The sequence below is a fragment of the Raphanus sativus genome, chromosome 4 (assembly GCF_000801105.2).
Source record: "Raphanus sativus cultivar WK10039 chromosome 4, ASM80110v3, whole genome shotgun sequence".
Classification (NCBI taxonomy): domain Eukaryota; kingdom Viridiplantae; phylum Streptophyta; class Magnoliopsida; order Brassicales; family Brassicaceae; genus Raphanus; species Raphanus sativus.
The window spans coordinates 34848865-34867168 of record NC_079514.1 but is presented as its reverse complement, the minus strand read 5'-3'; the positions used below and the strand labels follow the sequence as shown (position 1 = coordinate 34867168).

The 18304-nt window shown below is 34.6% G+C and overlaps 3 protein-coding genes across 4 annotated transcripts; 1 reads left to right on the top strand and 2 right to left on the bottom strand.

The window, feature by feature from the left end:
* The first annotated feature begins 317 nt into the window (after positions 1-317).
* LOC108851506 (60S ribosomal protein L31-3) lies at positions 318-900 on the top strand. The gene has a single exon (XM_018624945.2). The coding sequence runs from the start codon at positions 385-387 to the stop codon at positions 742-744; it is 360 nt and encodes a 119-aa protein (XP_018480447.1). The 5' UTR covers positions 318-384; the 3' UTR covers positions 745-900.
* A 1016-nt stretch (positions 901-1916) lies between these two features.
* Positions 1917-6328, bottom strand: LOC108849561 (receptor like protein 21-like). The gene is made up of 8 exons (XM_057007672.1): positions 5805-6328; positions 5243-5398; positions 5089-5157; positions 4881-4955; positions 4698-4766; positions 4515-4589; positions 4323-4397; positions 1917-4186 (listed from the first exon to the last, which is right to left on the bottom strand). The coding sequence occupies exons 1-8, from the start codon at positions 6190-6192 to the stop codon at positions 1965-1967; spliced, it is 3129 nt and encodes a 1042-aa protein (XP_056863652.1). The 5' UTR covers positions 6193-6328; the 3' UTR covers positions 1917-1964.
* Positions 6329-10559: 4231 nt separating this feature from the next.
* On the bottom strand, positions 10560-13052 carry LOC108854536 (putative clathrin assembly protein At2g25430). Of its 2 annotated transcripts, none has more exons than XM_057008537.1 (2): positions 12809-13052; positions 10560-12699 (listed from the first exon to the last, which is right to left on the bottom strand). In XM_057008537.1, the coding sequence occupies exon 2, from the start codon at positions 12673-12675 to the stop codon at positions 10762-10764; it is 1914 nt and encodes a 637-aa protein (XP_056864517.1). In that variant the 5' UTR covers positions 12676-12699; positions 12809-13052; the 3' UTR covers positions 10560-10761. The 2 variants fall into 2 exon arrangements, with proteins under 2 accessions (XP_056864517.1, XP_018483631.2); XM_018628129.2 differs by having other exon boundaries at positions 12885-13051.
* Between the last annotated feature and the right edge of the window lie 5252 nt (positions 13053-18304).

Here is an 18304-nt window from a genome sequence, read left to right as displayed (position 1 = left end):
ACCTGACTTTTTGACTTTAATTTACGTTGTGTCCAATCAAATACGAAAGGTATTGTTCAATGAATGTGGTCGATGAGTAGGATCTGACCGACGATTATATTTGTGTGGATACGATATGATTTGAGTGGGATTATAATAAAGTAGAAAACGAGTGATAATTAAGAGTATTCGTTGTCGCTATTATTGTTATTTGTTGACTAATCTTAATCATTAGTTAAGATGGGCCAAGTTCCCAAATTATGAACCCTCAAAGTGGCGACAAGGAATCATTGTAAATTGCGCGTCTTCTTTTCACGCAATCTTGACCGTAATTGTGAGTGAAAGAGGTTGAATAACATGGGTAAATCAAGCCTAAGGTAAGAGTACATCACAGACAAAGAGAAGATGTCTGAGAAAAAGGGAAGGAAAGAGGAAGTGGTGACCAGAGAGTACACCATCAACCTCCACAGACGCCTTCACAGCTGCACCTTTAAGAAGAAGGCACCAAAGGCCATCAAGGAGATCAGGAAGTTTGCAGAGAAAGCCATGGGGACAAAGGACGTTAGGGTGGACGTGAAGTTGAACAAGCAGATATGGAGCAAAGGAATCAGAGGTCCTCCAAGGAGGATCAGGGTCCGTGTTGCGCGCAAGAGAAACGACGACGAAGACGCAAAGGAGGAGTTTTTCTCACTCGTGACTGTTGCTGAGATCCCTGCTGAAGGACTCAGTGGACTTGGCACTAAGGTCATCGATGAGGAGGATTGAGAAGGGACTAGTCCTGTCATTTAGACAAGTTTTGTGGGTTTTCTAAAAAAGTTCTTGTTGTTTTTGTTTTTAAAATCTTCAGTATTTTCTTTGTAGTATGACTCCGCATTGTCTGATGATGCAGTTTATTGAAAGGACTCGTTTTCTAAGTCAAAAGACCTTGAGATGAAAAAAAAAAAACATGGGTAAATCCAAAGCACATGTAAACGAATAAAAAAACAATTGGACAGTTTGTAAAGTGATTGCACAGATTATAAAAAAAAGTGAAGGATGTGAACTTTTAAAATTTTTATATTCTTCGATAAGATCAAGTTGCCAAATGGGTGGGATGACCATTGGTGGTCTATGTCTAAATATAAATGGGTCAATTTTGGTGACATCCATTGTTAGTAAATTTGGACCATGTAGACATGGTCGGTCCAATGATCACGAAAAATTAGAATTCTAAAATTAAAGTTTTTTTTACTTAAATTGCAAAATCAAATTTTTTCGCTAAAATTTTAATATCGAGTTTTTTCGCCAAAACAATAAAATTAAGTATTCACTCTAAAATCACAAAATTGAATTTTTCTGCCACAATTGCAAATTCAAATTTTCTTGCCAAAACCATAAAATAAAGTTTTTCGTCAAAATCGGAATTAAATTTTTCCACCAATATCGTAAAATCTAGTTTTTCCATTAGAACCGGAAAATCGAGTTTTATCGCCAAAACCGCAAAATCGAATTCTCCCGCCAAAACCGCAAAATCGAATTCTCCCGTCAAAACCGCAAAATCGAGTTTTCCACCAAAACCGTAAATCGAGTTTTTCGCAAAAAAACGTAAAATCGAGTTTTTCCTGCTAAAACCGTAAATTCTGTTTTTCCATCAAAACTGAAATTATTATATTGTTGTACTTATGAATTCACGAATGAATTTTAGTCTTATGAATTTGTATTTGTATTTCAGGATTATAAACTAAAATTTAAACTTTTCTTTTATGATCTACTATGGATCCCATGTAGCTCCATGTAAACATGGATGTTAGTGAATCTGGTCTTTAATGCACATAGTTTCTAATGGACAGGTCACTCTCTATCTATAAACAATAAATAGATAAATGGATATTAGCTAATAGATATGGGCAACCCCAGTTTACAGCTCTATCAACAGTAAAGTAATTGAGGATGAAACATTAGAAAACATGTTGTGCGATAAGATTCCACATTTGGCTCAAATGATTTTAAGGAAACATAGTTTTTACTAGAGCGATGAAAGCATCAATAAGGCGTAGCAATGATCGACGCCAAGGACAATCAAAGCACATAAGTAGAAGAATGCATATCAACGCCGTCAAATAAGTTGCACCAGTGCTATAATAGAATACCAACATGTCAATAACTTCCTCGTCCTCTTCTTCTTCCCTTCCATTATCCTCTTCCTCTGACCTCTCTGTAGCCTCATCACAACTTATATCGGTAGGTAGTCCGCAAAGAAGAGGATTCCCTACATAGCTGTTCTTGTCAAAGGTATTAAACTGCCTTCCTTGGGGAACGATTCCTGATAAGTTGTTGTAAGACACATCAAACACAGCAAGAGAAACAAGGCTGGTTAGCTGCTGAGGAATGATTCCATGCAACTCATTGTAGGAAATATCAAGGCTCTCAATATCCTTTAAATTGGAGAAGCTGGATGGAATCGAACCAGACAAGAAATTGTGAGAGAGGTTAAGTGCTCGCACTCTCGAGAGGTTTCCAAGCTCTTCTGGGATCACACCACTAAACTCATTGCTTGACAGATCCATTCCATACATATAGCCAAGCACACCTTCATTGAACTCAGTTCCTCCGGTATAAGAATCATACCTTTCTTTTGTTGCAAAATTTATTTCAATTTCATGATAGCTAGTGTAGTCTACTACAAGCTTCTCAACCACAAATGTGGATTTGTAATATTCAAACCGAAGGCTTGTGGGATTGTTATAATCTCTCCCAATGTAGATATTCGTATCCTGTTCCGCGACTCCGAGATCAAATGATAAGTTGTAGAGGCATGAAGGTATGGAACCGTTGAGCTTGTTATGCGAAAGATCTAAAATTCTAATGATTCTCATATCACACAGCTGCTTTGGAATCGGTCCTGTTAAACTGTTTCCCCTCAACAAAAGAATACTTAGCTCTGGAGGATCCTCCTCCGAGTCGGTAGTACTGATCACAAACTCAGGGATACTCCCAGAGAGCTTATTGTCCCGCAGATCGAGTATTCGGACACGACGTTCCAAAAAATTATTCGGAATCGGTCCTGTGAAGTTGTTGTCTTGTAGGAAGAGATATCTCACGTAGTGACCAAGGTATGACGGTATGGCTCCAGAGAATAGGTTTCCAGAGAGGTCCAAGAATGAAACTGAGGACATGTTCCCCAGAGAAGGTGGTACTGTGCCTTGGATGTTATTATCTGATAACAATAAGAACTCCAAATTAGATAGGTTAGATATCCAACTCGGGATTGCACCTGTGAGAAGATTGTTGGACATGTCTAGAATCGACAATGTAGCGTTGGAGCTAAGCAAACCAACACCGATCTCACCTGTGAATAAGTTGTTATCTATTCTCAACACATCCAACGAAGTGAAGTTTGTTCCTCTGGGAGGAACGTTGCCAATGAATCCGTTGTGAGAGAGCTTCAGGTATTTAAGTGAAAAACAGCCGGTGAAAAAGCTTCTAGGTAACTTGCCGGAGAAGTTATTGTAAGATAGGTCAAGAAACGAAATGTTCTTCATCTCGCCCACTGACGATGGAAAAATCCCTTGGAATCCATTATTTGAGCCGTTCATATGTACAATAGACGGAAGCAGACGACCGATGTTATCAGGGAACAGTCCACTAATATCATTTGCTGAAAAATCCAATAATTGCAAATTATTATGCACTATTGTAGTAGGCATCATCAGCTGGAAGGTAGTGAATGAATTGTTCTGCAGCAGTAAGACTTCAAGTTGTGTATTATTCTCCAGCAGCCAAGTAGGAACGTTTCCGGATAATTTGTTGCTGGATAGATCAACCAGACGCAAGTTTTTTTGGTGCAAAAAAAAGGAAGGGATATTCTTCAAGCTGCAAGATCGTAGCACAGCAACACTGAGCTGAAATTTTGGCTGCCAAGTACTCTCTGACTCTACTTGTAGCGTATCAGTCGACGAGGACGTTGTTGAAAGTTTTAACACCTTGAGATTTGTGAGGTTGGTGAGTGGGTTGAGAGAGAATATGCCTGTGAAGTTGTTATCTGACAATGAAATATATTCGAGGGACTCAAGGCTAGTGAAGCTAGATGGTATATTTCCGCTAAATTGGTTGGATGATAGGTCGAGAACTCGTAGCTTCTTCAAACTGCCTAGACAAAGAGGAATGTGGCCTAGAAAATGATTTTCACTCAGATCAAGCTCCCGCAGATTCTTCATTTCACAAAATACTGTAATTAATAAGATGGTTTGAAAACAAGAAGATAATGAGAACAATATATAAGAAGAGTTGTATATTGTACTCAAGAATTCAGGAGATACTTCTCATACATATAATCCTAAAAGGAAAAGCAAACATGGGTTCACCTTCTACTGGTATAGGTCCACTGAAACTATTTTGAGCAAGGTTTAGCAGTTCCAAGTTGATCAAGTGTTTTAGTTCTGAAATTAAGGAAGAGGCCAAAAGATTATTATACCTTGAAAATGATCATTGTTGGAATATAAAGAAACTAAAATCATTTCCATTTGTAATCAAATAAACCAAAGCAAAAAACTTGCCTTGCAATTCCATAGAGCTAGAAAAATCATTGGAACTTAGATTTAGAGCTTTCAGCTTTTTGAGGTAAGAAAACTCTGCGACACAAAAAAAATAAGAAACTATAATTAATATATGACTAAATATTATTTTTGGGATGGCATAAACCAATTCAACACTTATGCATTAATTGACTTAGATCCTACCTAGCATGGAGCCGTTTAGAAAATTTCGACTCAGATCCAGCAGTTCCAAGTTTGTCCAATTTTCTAGTCCTGAAAAAAGTTGAAGACCAAGACACTGCACCTTAAAAAGTGACCATTGTTGAATACAAATAAGTTATTTTCATCTAAAAACAAAACAAAAGAAGAAAAATGTAAGATACTTGCCTTGTAATTCCATTGAGCTAGACAAGTAATTGGAACTTAGATTTAGAGTTTTCAGTTTTGTGAGGTGAGTAAAATCTGTTGCAAATCAAAGAGATACAAATCAATGCACCTTTAATTATTATGAATATAAGACAAAAGTTATACACTTATACTGTTACAAGTTATACTCTTAAGGACGAAAGACACTGATAGTAGACGTAAACGGTACCTGACAAGGAGCCCTTAAAAATGTTTAGACTCAGATCCAACAGTTCCAAGTTTGTCAAGTCTTTTTGTTCTAAAAGAGAGTCCAAGAGAATGTAAGAATATTAAGAACAAAATGAGTGATAATTGTAGCGGTTACTAACATTAGAAAAACACACCTTCAGCAAGAAAAGGGCCTTCAATCAAGTTATTGTGAAGAAGAAGAGTTTTAAGTGATGCAGCACCATTAAGAAAGGGAAATATGCTGTCGTTGAATCGGTTTGAAGAGAGATCCAAAATCTCAAGGTTTCTTAGTCTCCTTAAGCTTTTATAACCTGCAAAACGAAAAAAACCATTAATAAGATATCCTAATCACTTCAGTGAGTACAGTTATACTTTTAAGAGAATTGAACTGTATGGACTTAGGACAAATATGAAATATATTAGTTTATTTTCTGACATCAAATTACCATTTAGTTTTATTACCCAAATTAGAGTTAGTCTGGACAACTACACCGTAATAGAACATGAGACATATTAGTTACTATTCCTTTTAAGCTCCACTATATACATGGATGAAGTATCAGTTGTTAGAATCATCCAAGCATATAGAAGTTTTAGATTGCTTACTTCATAGTTTTCTTCATTCTAACATAATACTTAATTGATTGTAATGTTGTTCTACATGGCCTAGACATCAGCAAGGGTAAACTAACGCTGTGAAAAACCTTAAATACGTACCTTCAACATCATCAAAGAAGCCATTAAATCCGTTCCGTTCGACGGATAGGCTCAGACTTCGAATCTCTTCAAAAGGATGTAGTAAAGAAATATTTAGGGGAGAACTGAAGTCTTCAAACATCATGTCACCAATGGATATCCCGATAACCCGCCCGCTTGTACGATTGCACTCAAGGCCCTCCCACCGACAGCAATCACTTTTTGTATCATTAGTCCAAGTAGGTTGAACAGTGTCGTATCCCCAATCTACACTCAGTGAGATAAGGTATTTCTTGAGCTCCAACAAAGCTTTTCTCTCTTTCTCAACGCAGCTTGTGCATCCATGTAGATGCCCCAACAGTAATATCACCAATATCAAGAATTGGCCCAAGAAAAGCTTTCGTTCCATTGCAAATAAGATATACAGAAATAAGCAAATAAACTTCAAAGCAATTTTGTAAACGGGAGTTTAATGAAAATTCTCACACGGTTACAAGAATACAACACGATACGTACCAACGCATACTATTAAAAGGTTGAAGTCTCTATTTATGAAAAAACTTTAGCTATCATTTACTTTGAATTGTCTTTGTCTTAAACACCGATAATTGTATTATATACGTGTGGCCTAAGACCCATATCCGTATTCCAAGAAGCAAGGGAAGCCAAGTCAAGGTTCAATATATCTACGCTTTGTTCTTATCGATTTCAAATTTTCAGGTTTTCTTTATAAGACAAACATTATACATTGACTTTTAATATTTTAATCAAATTATTTTTAAAGTTTTACATAGAAAGTTTTAAAACATCAAACAAATTAAAACAAAAATATTTTCTAAAACAACATACAAAAAAGAAACGAAGGAGTATATCATTACTTCGAAACTTTTGTAAGCTTTAACTTAATACATGAGCAATAAAGAGTAGTTTAAGGTTATCCAACCAGACTTTGAGTCGATCTTCATATCTGTGGTTTCAGGATGTACAAAATGATAGTCGGTTGCGACCATTCATATCGATGAAATGGATCATTTTACGGGATGTAAGGTGCAATCTCTATTATGCCTGCATTGCCCTTTTCTCCAAATCTTTTGCATGAAAATGTAGAAATAAAAACACCGATTCTTAGTAGAAAATTTGAAAAAGTTACAATATGATCACTAACCTAACATCAAATGTTAGAAATACTAAGAGGGTATATTCAATCTCTTTTTTTGATGACCCTACCCCAAGTTACTCCCGACTAGTATCTAAAGATCGTTCCACAAATCTGGGTTTAGTCTGTCAGGGAGTCCGCCGAAGACATCCAGGAAAACTGGTGATCATCCCATGTTAATTCACCAGTGACTGGAACTCGAACCTAAGTGGTAGAATTCATAGTTGTGAGCTATTTACCACCAGACCACAATGCCCGATTAGGATATATTCAATCCTAGTTTGAAATGATTTGATTTTTATAAATTTTGAATGATTTTAGGTGAATTGAAAATTAACTATGATTTAGTTAAACCCCTTTAAATTTTAATCTAAACTATGTTATTTTGGACTTCTATTTTTTAACTAATAGCCTCTATCAAAATACTCTAAAACCATTTAAAGCATCACAAAATTCACAACTTAAATTTTGTAATAACAGTGTCTCAAAATAATTTACCAAAAAACAAGTTTAATAACACTAATTCTTTTAAAAGATCTTTTAAAATTAATGTTTCAACATGGAGACTGTGTTTCAACAAGTAATTTAACTTGCCTAATGCGTATTACCACCGAAACCAAACAAAAATAGAATATTCAGTAATTTAGGTTGACCGTAGCAGTACATGCCTCCTTTGTATATACACATTTTGTATCAACAACATAAACAGATTCATACATACTTTGTAAATTAAACTGATAGTTCTACATTCAAATAGACGACAAATGATGGTTATTTTCTTGCATTGTGTGCTATACTGCCGTTTTTGAATTCTGTATATGTGGTATATAAGTGAACTCTAAGCTATTGAAACTTTTCTTAAATATTTTTCAATTAACATGCAAAAACTGATCATTCTGATTCTAAAACATCTTCACAAACTGAAAATAATCTGTTGTAAAAATAACATTTAACTTTCTTAGATTCCTAGTACCAAATATATGTATGATGTTGGTCATCCTAGATTTATATTCCATATGTTTCATACATATTTTAATATTTTATATGTATTAATAAAACATATTAAAATTTAATTATTAATTTATAGTTTTTGTAATTTTATATTCTTATATTTCTAAATCAGTAAAATTTCTAAGAATGTAATTAATGTTTTTCGAAGTTCATATTTTTATTATTAGTTGACAAAAAGTGAATTAAAAATATAAAAAGACATTTTTGAAACAATTTTCTTTTGTAAAATATGCATTTTGGAATGGAAGGAATATAGATACAATATTGGGTTCAGTCTAGTGGAAAAAAAGAAAACTTAATCGCAAAACAGAATGAATAAATAATATAAGGGAAATTGGGCTGGGTAACTACAGAACAAAGCGGGAGAGCCGAGAGAGAAAAAAAGGAGAAGTCACCGTTTCTTCGCCTTCTCCGGTCGATGGCTCCGTGCCGTTGATACCGTGAGAAGGTGGATCCCTTTTCTTGCTTATGATTGTCTAGTTTAAGTCTTGTTTTCTTAGTCTAAAGGATTCAGATCTGGTCAGAAACTTTGATTTTTGGATTGAAGTTGAGAGTTTCAAATCGGTTTCCATGGCCGTCGATCTCGTCCGATCTACAGCTTATGGCGATGGATCTGTGGTTACCGGCTGTGTTGGTTAAGAATGTGTCAAATTAGGGTTTGGTTAGCTTTGCCGTGGTGGTGAGTCGCGTTGATGGCGCGTGGTGAGTTTCTTCAGAGTCCAATGGCCAGTTTTAATTGGATCTGGGAAGAGGCAGTGGAGTGAAGGCGCAGAGAAGGCGCAGAGAAGGCGCGTGATATCCTTTCTTCTTAGTCCAATGGCGAGTTTAGTTGGTTTAGAAGGAGGGTCGGTGAAGCAGAGGAGCATTGGAGACACATTCGACAGCGACGGTTATCCATAATCTATCAGACCGGTTTCGTTCTTTCTATGGTTGGGTTTGTTTCTTTCTTGTTTTTGCTAAGTTTGTTTGTTAGTCTAAGTGTGTGTGTTTTTGTTTCTGGGATTGTTTTTTGGCAGTCTCCAGCTTTTGATTCCGGGGTTATATCGTTAAACCGTCGGCTTTAGTGTTCTGGTGTCGTTCGTTACGACAGCCGGTTTCGTTGTAACAGGCCGTGTGCCATCCGATTGAAAATCAATATAACAACAGATGACAAAAAAAAAAAAAAAAAACTACAGAACAAAGCATAATTTAACATCTAACTAAAAAAAAGTGTTTCAGCTATTTCTATAATATATACCATAGTACCTCTGTATCCCGGTTAATGAAAGCATAAAATATTCTTCTTCGTTTACCAACTACCACAACCTTTCTTCCATTCTTTCCACTTTGGTATTCATCACTTTTACGAATCATTTCCACTTTTGAAATCTTCATAAATCTATGGGCTATAATGACGTTACGGTTGAGGCACTTTAATTTTCTTGTTCACATCATCGATATCTCGCAGATCAGTTGAAATAATATATACTATTTCGTTAACTACTATTCTATTTAGATAATATTCCATATTATTTACTATTTTCATATTTTGATATTTGGATTAGGATTTACATTGTTCTTTAGGGTTTAGTGATTAATGTTTTAGGTTTAGTTTATGATAGATTTAGATTGACATTGAAGTACACATTACCTCATTCCCTACTATTTGTTAATTTCATTATACTTTTTTAATATAATATGTTGTTTGATAATTTCGTTATATGTACTATTCTATTTAGTTTATCATGTACCATTCATTCATTGAGTCTATTCCATTATATTCATTTTTGTTGTTGATATGGTAGTCAACACCACTGTAAATTTTGTGTTTTCTTTTTTTTGTTTAACTGGAAATCGGCTTAAAACAAGGATAGAGCCGGGAAAAGTTTGAACAAATGCTATAAGATCATATTATGTCAACAGCGATGTTACTTACCTAATTTATAGTTACACAAATAAGCCCATAATATAATAAAGGTTCTTGGCCCATGAAGAAACCAAACCATGGCCTATCTTCCAAAAAATTCAAAGCTTTTCCTTGTTTGGTTTGAATCCAGTCCTGCCATGTCATAAGCATAACCGACCACACCATCTATAAGTACAGAAGATCCCGATCATTTGCAAATTAGTCAACTATTATCATATAAGTATCACACGGATGTATGGACGGTGTGCCAGAAACGTGACCTGGCTCACCCTTACATGAGTTGGACATGAAGAGACTCCAGCTTACCTTTTTCTTTATTATTATTCATTCTCCATAATTCAAAAGAACTGATCATTTATACAAATATAAAATATTTGGTAATGGAGGGTCCCCATCCTAGCTGTCAATATATATAAATAAGAACTCATTGGGTCACCTACTTCATGATGTAACAAGCTTCCATATTTATATACATCTCGTGCTTTCATTTTCCAATCTCAACTATAGAAAAGAATATTTATCTGGTAAAAGATAAGAAAGCGACAAATCTATTTTACCTAATAATTACCAAAAAAAAATTGAACCAATGACTTTAAACTAAACAGTAGTAGAGTACAACACAACCTAAACATAACAAAGTCCTATAGCGTTTTTTGTAAGTCAAACAATAAAGTTGTTCTCAAGAGATTTACAGTGAAAAACATTAGAGATATTAAAAATGTGTTATACAAAATGGAACCAAGATTCTCAATAAAGTGTACACAAACTATAAATTCAAACTCGAGCAAGAAACACGAGAGATTTCAAAAAAACACACGAGATCGAAGGTGAACAAATAGAACAAACAGACGAGTCATCTACACATACACAATAACACGGGTGGAGCAAATAACAAATAGAATGAATCAGTAAGGATTGTTGTAGTAATACCCCGTCGGTGCTGGTCCCATCCCATTGACAGGTGGCATTCCGTAAGGCATTCCACCCGGAACTGGACCAGTGTTCATCTTCGCCAAACTAGCTTGACCTCTCATTCCTTCACGCTGGTACTGCTGCCACAGCAGCTGCTCTTGGCTCAGCAGATGCTGCTTCTTCTCCATCTCAGCCATTTGCACGTACGAAGGTGGCGGGATGGTCAGCGAAGCTGCGAACGGGTCTTGGTTCACTTTCTCCACGGTTCCATCTGGTGCAGGCAAGGCCAACACTTGAGTGTTGGTTTTACCCGGTAGAGGTAACGCTACGCTGCTCGCGCTGCCACCTGTTAACTGCGAGGTGCTCACGTGCTGCCTAACCGCTCCTTGATCGTACATCCCGTTGAGCAGCAGAGAATCAAACCCGCCGCCTAACGCTGCTGTCTGTTTCTCCAAGTTGCTAGCTGTTTCAACCAATGCCAGTTCCCAATCCGCTTTCCCTGGCTCCGCAGCAGGATTCTGCCACGCGGAAGTCACTCCATTATCCGACGGGAACGCTTCCCATTTCCCGTTACTTCCAGCGGGACCCGCGAATAGCGCGAGCGCAAACTTGTTCCCTTGGTCATCACCGGTGACTCCATCTTCCCTCAAGTTAACCAAATCCTCCGTGTACTGCGGTTTCGCCGGTTCAGGTTCAGGCTCCGGCGGAGGAGGAGGAGTGTAATTCTCCGGAGGAGGAAGCGCTTTGATCTCGTTCATATCAGGTTCAGGCTCCTCCTCCACCGGTGGAGGAGTAGGAGGAGCTTCGATCTCTTTCCTCTCAGGACTCTTCCCTCTCTTCGCCCTATCTCTAACAAACTCTTCCAACGTCTCCAACAACTTACTAGTAATCCTCTGAACCTCCGGGTACTCAGACGACCTCGCCACGCCAGTCTCCTTACACCAATTATAAAACGCGATAAGCTCGTCGATCTGTTTCGCCGCGCTCGCGTAAGCGTCAAAGGCCTTGACGCAATCCGCATACTCCATATCGAAAAACTTGTCAAGCAATACAGCCAACACCTCGCAGATATCGGCATAAAGCTTAAAACTCTCCCTCACGACGGGATACAACGCGATCAGTATCATTCTGCTGTTCTTAGCTAAACCGGTCGGTCTCAACGTCAAGAACCGGTCAAGCAGCCTCTGTAAATGCCCCATCTTCCCGAATATCCTCTCTGGAGTCATCTCCGGTAACGGCGTAGTCGCCGCGGTTGCGGCGGCTTTCCCTCCTCCCATCTCATTCATATCTCCGTAAGACCGAGATCTCTTAGGAACTCCAGCATTCTCGTAATCGTAAGATCTCTGAGGCGGAGATCGAAAATCGTTATCTCTTCCTCCTCTACCGTAACGGTCATCGTTATTGCTATGATAACTACTGTTTCCAGTACCACCACTCTTCCTCTCAAACAGAGCCAACTCAAGCCTCTGATCTAAATAAAAAGCGTAAGTCCTGACGAAAGCCGAGTGATCCCACGAGCTCGAGTGCGCCTCGTCGCGGAAGTCGGACATGTTGAGCATCCTCGTCCCACGCCTAGTGGAGTGGAGGATCTCTTCCTGGAAGAGAGGGTCCCCTTCGTTGAGGAGGCGGTGGACGAGCATCAGGGCCTTGAGTGCGACGACCCAGTCGCGAGTTTTACCAAGGCGACGCGAGACGGAGGTGACGCAGGCGAGGATGTAGCCGCGGGAGAGGGAGGTGAGGCTGAGGATCTCGCGGATGTACTTCTCGCTCGCGGGGTCGTCGTCGTGGCTCGTGGCTTTCACGATGGCTACCTCCAGATCTGGCGCCACGTTGCTCGCTACTTTCGCGATCCCGATGCTTGTTTGGTCCTTAACCGCTCCGATCGCTTTGCGGATACTCGGCGCCATTCTCCTAAACCGGATTTGAGTTTTCTGAGAGATAAAAAAAAAGAATTCGAAAAACTATTTGAATCCAACGGGAAATAAAATTTGAATTAGTGAAATTGGTTTTCTGATTTAGAAAGCTATTAATAGAAATTGCCGATTGGAGATTTAGGAGAGGTTTCTTTGCAAGATATACGGAGGAAGATTCGTCGGAGTTGAAAACGGAGTCGTACTTATTGGAGATTTGTTTCTTCGGTTATTGCGATCTTTAGATCTGTGAAGGGGGAGGAAGAAGAAGAAGATCTCGAAGGCTGTGTAGAGAAGATTCGGAGAAAGGAGTAGAGAAATGTGGTGGTGGTGGTCGCTAAAGAGAGAAAAGAGGTGGATTTAAGACAAAGAGTTGGAGTTTGTGATAACGTGGCAATTTTGCAGCCGTTGATTTGGAGAGAGATGCGAAACTTTTTTTACCCGACATTGTCGGCAGCTGTGTGCTTGTCGGAAGGTAAATGTGTTATTTACCTAATTTTTTTTTACATTCTCAGTGAGAAATCAAGTCTAGCTATGGAAAATATTTCCATATAAGCTTGCCTAATAAATACAAAACTCGGACTGCACTTTATATTTCCAAATATTGATTTGGAAGTTACCAAAATAATAGCAACCAGATAATAATCCACGCCTTACGCGGAATGAGTGACTATTTGAGATTTTTATTTTAGTCTTACGGTATATATTACGAATAACCAAGTTATATGCACAAATATTAGATCTAATTGTTTGATATCAAATGAAAATGCGAATGTATATATAATGGATGATTAATTGTCTAGTTGAAAAAGCTTGTGATGTAGGTTAAGTGTCAAATTAATTTATTTTGTGAAAAATATATAATAGTATGCAATAATTTCTATTAACTTATTACAAATTTAAAACAAAAAACCTACGGAATAGATTTATTGTTATCATAATTAAAAGTAGGATTACAATTTAAAAAGGACAATAAGTAAAAAAAATTTAAAATCTCCAAGAAAAATAAAAAAACATGATAAAACCAAAAAGTCACGAAAAAAGTCTTCAGAACTCATGATTTGCAATCCTATAGAAATAAATCAGTAAGAATTAGTTTACCGAACAAAACGTAGCTGATAACCAAATGCACTAAAGTAATTGATATACCTTTTTCTGAAATCATCAATCTCAGGAACATCTTTGGGTTCAAAAATAATTTTGGAAAACCCATCAATGTTGATCACATTCTTCAAACGACCTTAAAATGAAAAAAAAATGATACCAAAAAATAAATAAAAACTCACATTGCATAAATCATTTCTTAACACTTGCATGAATCTTATCATCCTGTACATGTTGAAATCAGTTTCTTAGTAATAAATAAAAATCGTAAATATAGCACTATACGATTTTAAAAATGTATAAGTTCACATTGGAATCAATGAGAATCATTTTAATGGTTAGGCCACCAGCAGAAGAATACTGTTTCCACAATCTCACCATACTCATTCTCACTTTCCACATTTTTTTGAAAGGTTTCAAGTCGGAAACGTTGTTAAAACCTGTCATGAGTTTGCTTAAGATATAGCTAAATAAAATCGTTTATGCTGTGGAGAAGGAAGTGATGAGTCGATCCAAGAAGGAGCACATATATTTATACTAAGAAACGCAACCGTGTAGGGCAGAAGAATATCGAGATTTCTGATATCGACGTAATTAAAGTTCATGGATCTAATATTAATTGGCGTAGCTTGGGTTAGAAGGTGAATACTAAGACTAACCTAAATTAGTTAGCCGTCAAATAATACCTTCTTTTTTTTTTTTGCTAAGAAAATAATACTTTTCTTTTATATGACTAAATGTCCATTTAAAATGGAACAAAAAGTAAACAAATTGTTTCGAAAATAATTGATACAAAATCTAAATTCCTTGTATAAAACAATCTAAAGACAAATAACCATAATCGCGCTCCTTAATAATAAATCGATATTAATCTAATTAATAATAATGTATATTATTATTCTTCAATCGAGGTGAATTGTTACCAAGACCGTAACTCACATTCTATTATCAATAAGAGCCGCGAGATAATAATACTATACGGGTTAATATTTACACCGTATAAAACCTTCCTTTTATATGAACAAAATTCCATGGCTCAATTAATATAGTCAATTATTTATTGATTCAAAACATTGAATCCATAATCTAAATTCCTTATATAATACAATCAGAACTGTTTTTTAAGACTACTCCCCATAACCGCCTCATTATTAATTACCGACATTAAGCCAATTAATATAGAGTTATTATAGAATCCCTGTAATTAGGCTTATAAACACGATTTTTTCAAGACTACTCCCCGTATTGAATACATGTAATTAGGTTTATAAACACGATTTGGTTACCTAAAATCTAAGATGTCGTATATACTCTCAAATCAGATATAATTCAATTTGATGTTTGACCAAGGAGCGATTTCTAATGCAAATCAAAATAGGAATCCCCCTATTATTATCAGTACTATTGCGTGAAAAAATAAAAGCAAGGCGCATGAACACTAATTTTGTAGAATTATATGCACTAAACCGTGATATGTTAAAAGACTGACTTAATTTATTTCAACATTCAAATGCATGAAAGACAAAATTAATTTATATATATAAGCCAAGCAAGTATGATTTTAACAATGGATCGATATTAATCCAATTAATAATACTGTATATTCATCAATCAAGGTGACTTGTTACCAAAACCTTAACTCACATTATATTTTAGATTTTTAAAAATGATTGTTACACCAATCAAGAAATATTATTCTTCAATCAAGGTGACTTGTTACCAAAACCGTAACATTATATTTTAGATTTAAGAAAAATTATTGTTGCACCAATCACGAAATCATTTGACATTTTATTGGTACGTTTAATATAATTTAATGCATGTTATTGGTTCTTAGTATTGGTTATTTTTTTTACAAAGATTCGTTATTCTTATAGTTTTCAGTGTAAAATTGATATTTTAATTTTTTTATAGTAATATAAGTTATATGGATTTAGGAACTCGCCAATGATACAAAAAGATAACTATGTCTTACTATATAATCTTTAATTGTATGTGAAATATACGTCAAATTATATTTAAACAAAGTTTGTATATATAATATAATATATGTATGAATAGATTACGTATGATAACAGAATAACGTGAAGTATATATAAAATAAGGGAATATACACTACGTAACAAAATAATTTGGTCCATAAATAATACTCTACGTAAACAATACTCTACGTATCATTAATTTGGTCCATAAATAATACTTTACGTAATTAGTTTGATATCGTATTAATTAGCATTTAATTACGGAGCGCATTTTTAGGATGTATAATATGATTAGTCAATAGTAAATGTTGTAATATGTCTAGTGTAGAAAGAGTTTTTCAATTTTCCTTGTGAGAGAGCTTGTGAGCATGCCACATAGAAAATATCACTCATGTAAATAACACATGAGGTAAAGATTAGTTTGCTACAATGCTCCTAAAATAATATATAGGGGATGATTTGTGCATAATTTTTGAAAACAGAATATTTCAAATAAAATATTCCCAAATCTTCGAAACTTCTTTATTCACAAATAGAGTATGAGTCGTTCAGATTTGGGCCTTGATTGGTAGATCATTAGCATTAGCATTATGCTCTACATTATCCAATCAACATTTATTAGAAAATTATTTAGAAAGCATTTACTAAATGCTAATGCTTTCCAAATGCTCTCTAGCAAATGCTCTCATATGAAGCTTTTGGAATAGCATTTGCATTTACAATTTATAAATTTTAGAAAAATATATAATTAGTTCACTTATTTGATTTAAGAATATCATAAAATTATTTTTATATCTAGAAAATGAAATTTTAATTTCTAAAATAAATTTACAATATAAATATTTTTTAAAAATAGTATTTCACATTTAATATATAATTTAGTTATATAAATTATATATATTTTAAATGCGAAATATTATTTAAAAAATAGATATTTTAATTGTAAATTTATTTTTATATAAATATAATTTTTGAAATTAAGAAATAAAATAAATTAATTATATCTCTTTTATATATTAATATATAATATATATATATATATATATATATATATATATATATATAAATATATATAATGATAATTTATTTATTTATTTAATAATATTCAAATTATTTTATATCCAAAAATAAATTTATATTTTATTTATTTTATTCAATAATATTAAAAATTACTTTATATCCAAAAATAAATTTATATTTTAAATAAATTTTAAATTTATTTTTAAATAATGATATTTCACATTTAAAATTTAATTTATATTAATATATTTATATATATTATAATTAATTATATATTAATATATATATATATTATAATTTAATTAAAATAATATATATTATATAATAACTTTTATAAAAAAAATTGTATACTACTATTGCTCTACCAATCATCTTATTAAAAGTTTTAATGAGAGTATACAGCTTCTGCAGCATACTGCTTCTATAGCATACTGCTACTGCTTCTTCATCACCTGCACCACTCGAGGCCTTAGATGTAGTATAACCCTTGTTTGAGAACTCGCTAGACGTTACGCGTTCGGTCGAGTAGCGCCTAGCACCGAATCAATTAAACGGAGATTACGCGGGGATTAATCGGGGAGGAATTTTACAGTTTTTATGTTCATTTTAGGTATATATATTACTAATGTGAACATAAACGTTGTTGTCTTGTATCCTAGTGGTAAAGTGGCGTGTGTTTGATACCTCTGGACCCGGGTTCGACAGAACTAAGGTTCATTTTATAAATTTTCCTGGTTTTTAGGTTAAATAAATTACCAAATGACCAAATTACCCTTTTCTTCAACCTTCTCCATTACGTTCTCTGCAACATCTCAGCCGCTTTCATTTTTTTTTTGCGATTTCATTGATTTGTTTTGTTATTCTTGTAAGTTATTATCAAAATACATCAAATCTAAGAACACATTATGATTCTAAACCTAAAATCTACAAAATCAATCAGTTTTTTCTGTTATTCCGATTTTTTGGCCGATTTACACCAATTCGCCACGGTTCTACTCCGCTTCACGTATATCCGGCGGTTAATCGTCTGCCCAGCCCGCGTTTTAGAACAAGGAGTATAACTAAACCAAAAAAAAAAGACAGCTGTTATTGCTTGTTAGAAAAGTGTTAAACAAGACAAATTGTTTTTAATGGATAGAAATGTTTTTCCTTTTAACTTCCGATTGATAAATGACATTCATAATAATATGAAATTTGGTTACTAATCATAAATATGATCACACTGCATGTTTAACATCTGTTATAACAATTTTCAAATATTAACTATATAACTATTTTTTTGATGTTGTATTGTATTTATGGTATGCGTAGTAAAATTTTTTTATTTATTTTGATTAAAATTATTGTGTTGTAATGTTGATATGACCATTTTTTGCGATGTTTAAATTTTGTCGTTGTTCCAGTGCTTAACCTAAATGGTATTGGTGATTAACCAATAACTATACATATTGTATATCAAATTATTTTTTTTCTGGAAATAGAAAATAATAGCACAAGGAGTAATATATATCAAATTGTAT

Coding starts and splice junctions, on each gene's coding strand:
- LOC108851506 (XM_018624945.2), top strand. CDS start 385: ATGTCTGAGAAAAAGGGAAGGAAAGAGGAAGTGGTGACCAGAGAGTAC.
- LOC108849561 (XM_057007672.1), bottom strand. CDS start 6,192: ATGGAACGAAAGCTTTTCTTGGGCCAATTCTTGATATTGGTGATATTA. Junction 4,956..5,088: donor TTTTAAGGGCTCCTTGTCAG/GTACCGTTTACG, acceptor GATTTGCAACAG/ATTTTACTCACCTCACAAAA. Junction 4,398..4,514: donor TAGCTCTATGGAATTGCAAG/GCAAGTTTTTTG, acceptor CCTTAATTTCAG/AACTAAAACACTTGATCAAC.
- LOC108854536 (XM_057008537.1), bottom strand. CDS start 12,675: ATGGCGCCGAGTATCCGCAAAGCGATCGGAGCGGTTAAGGACCAAACA.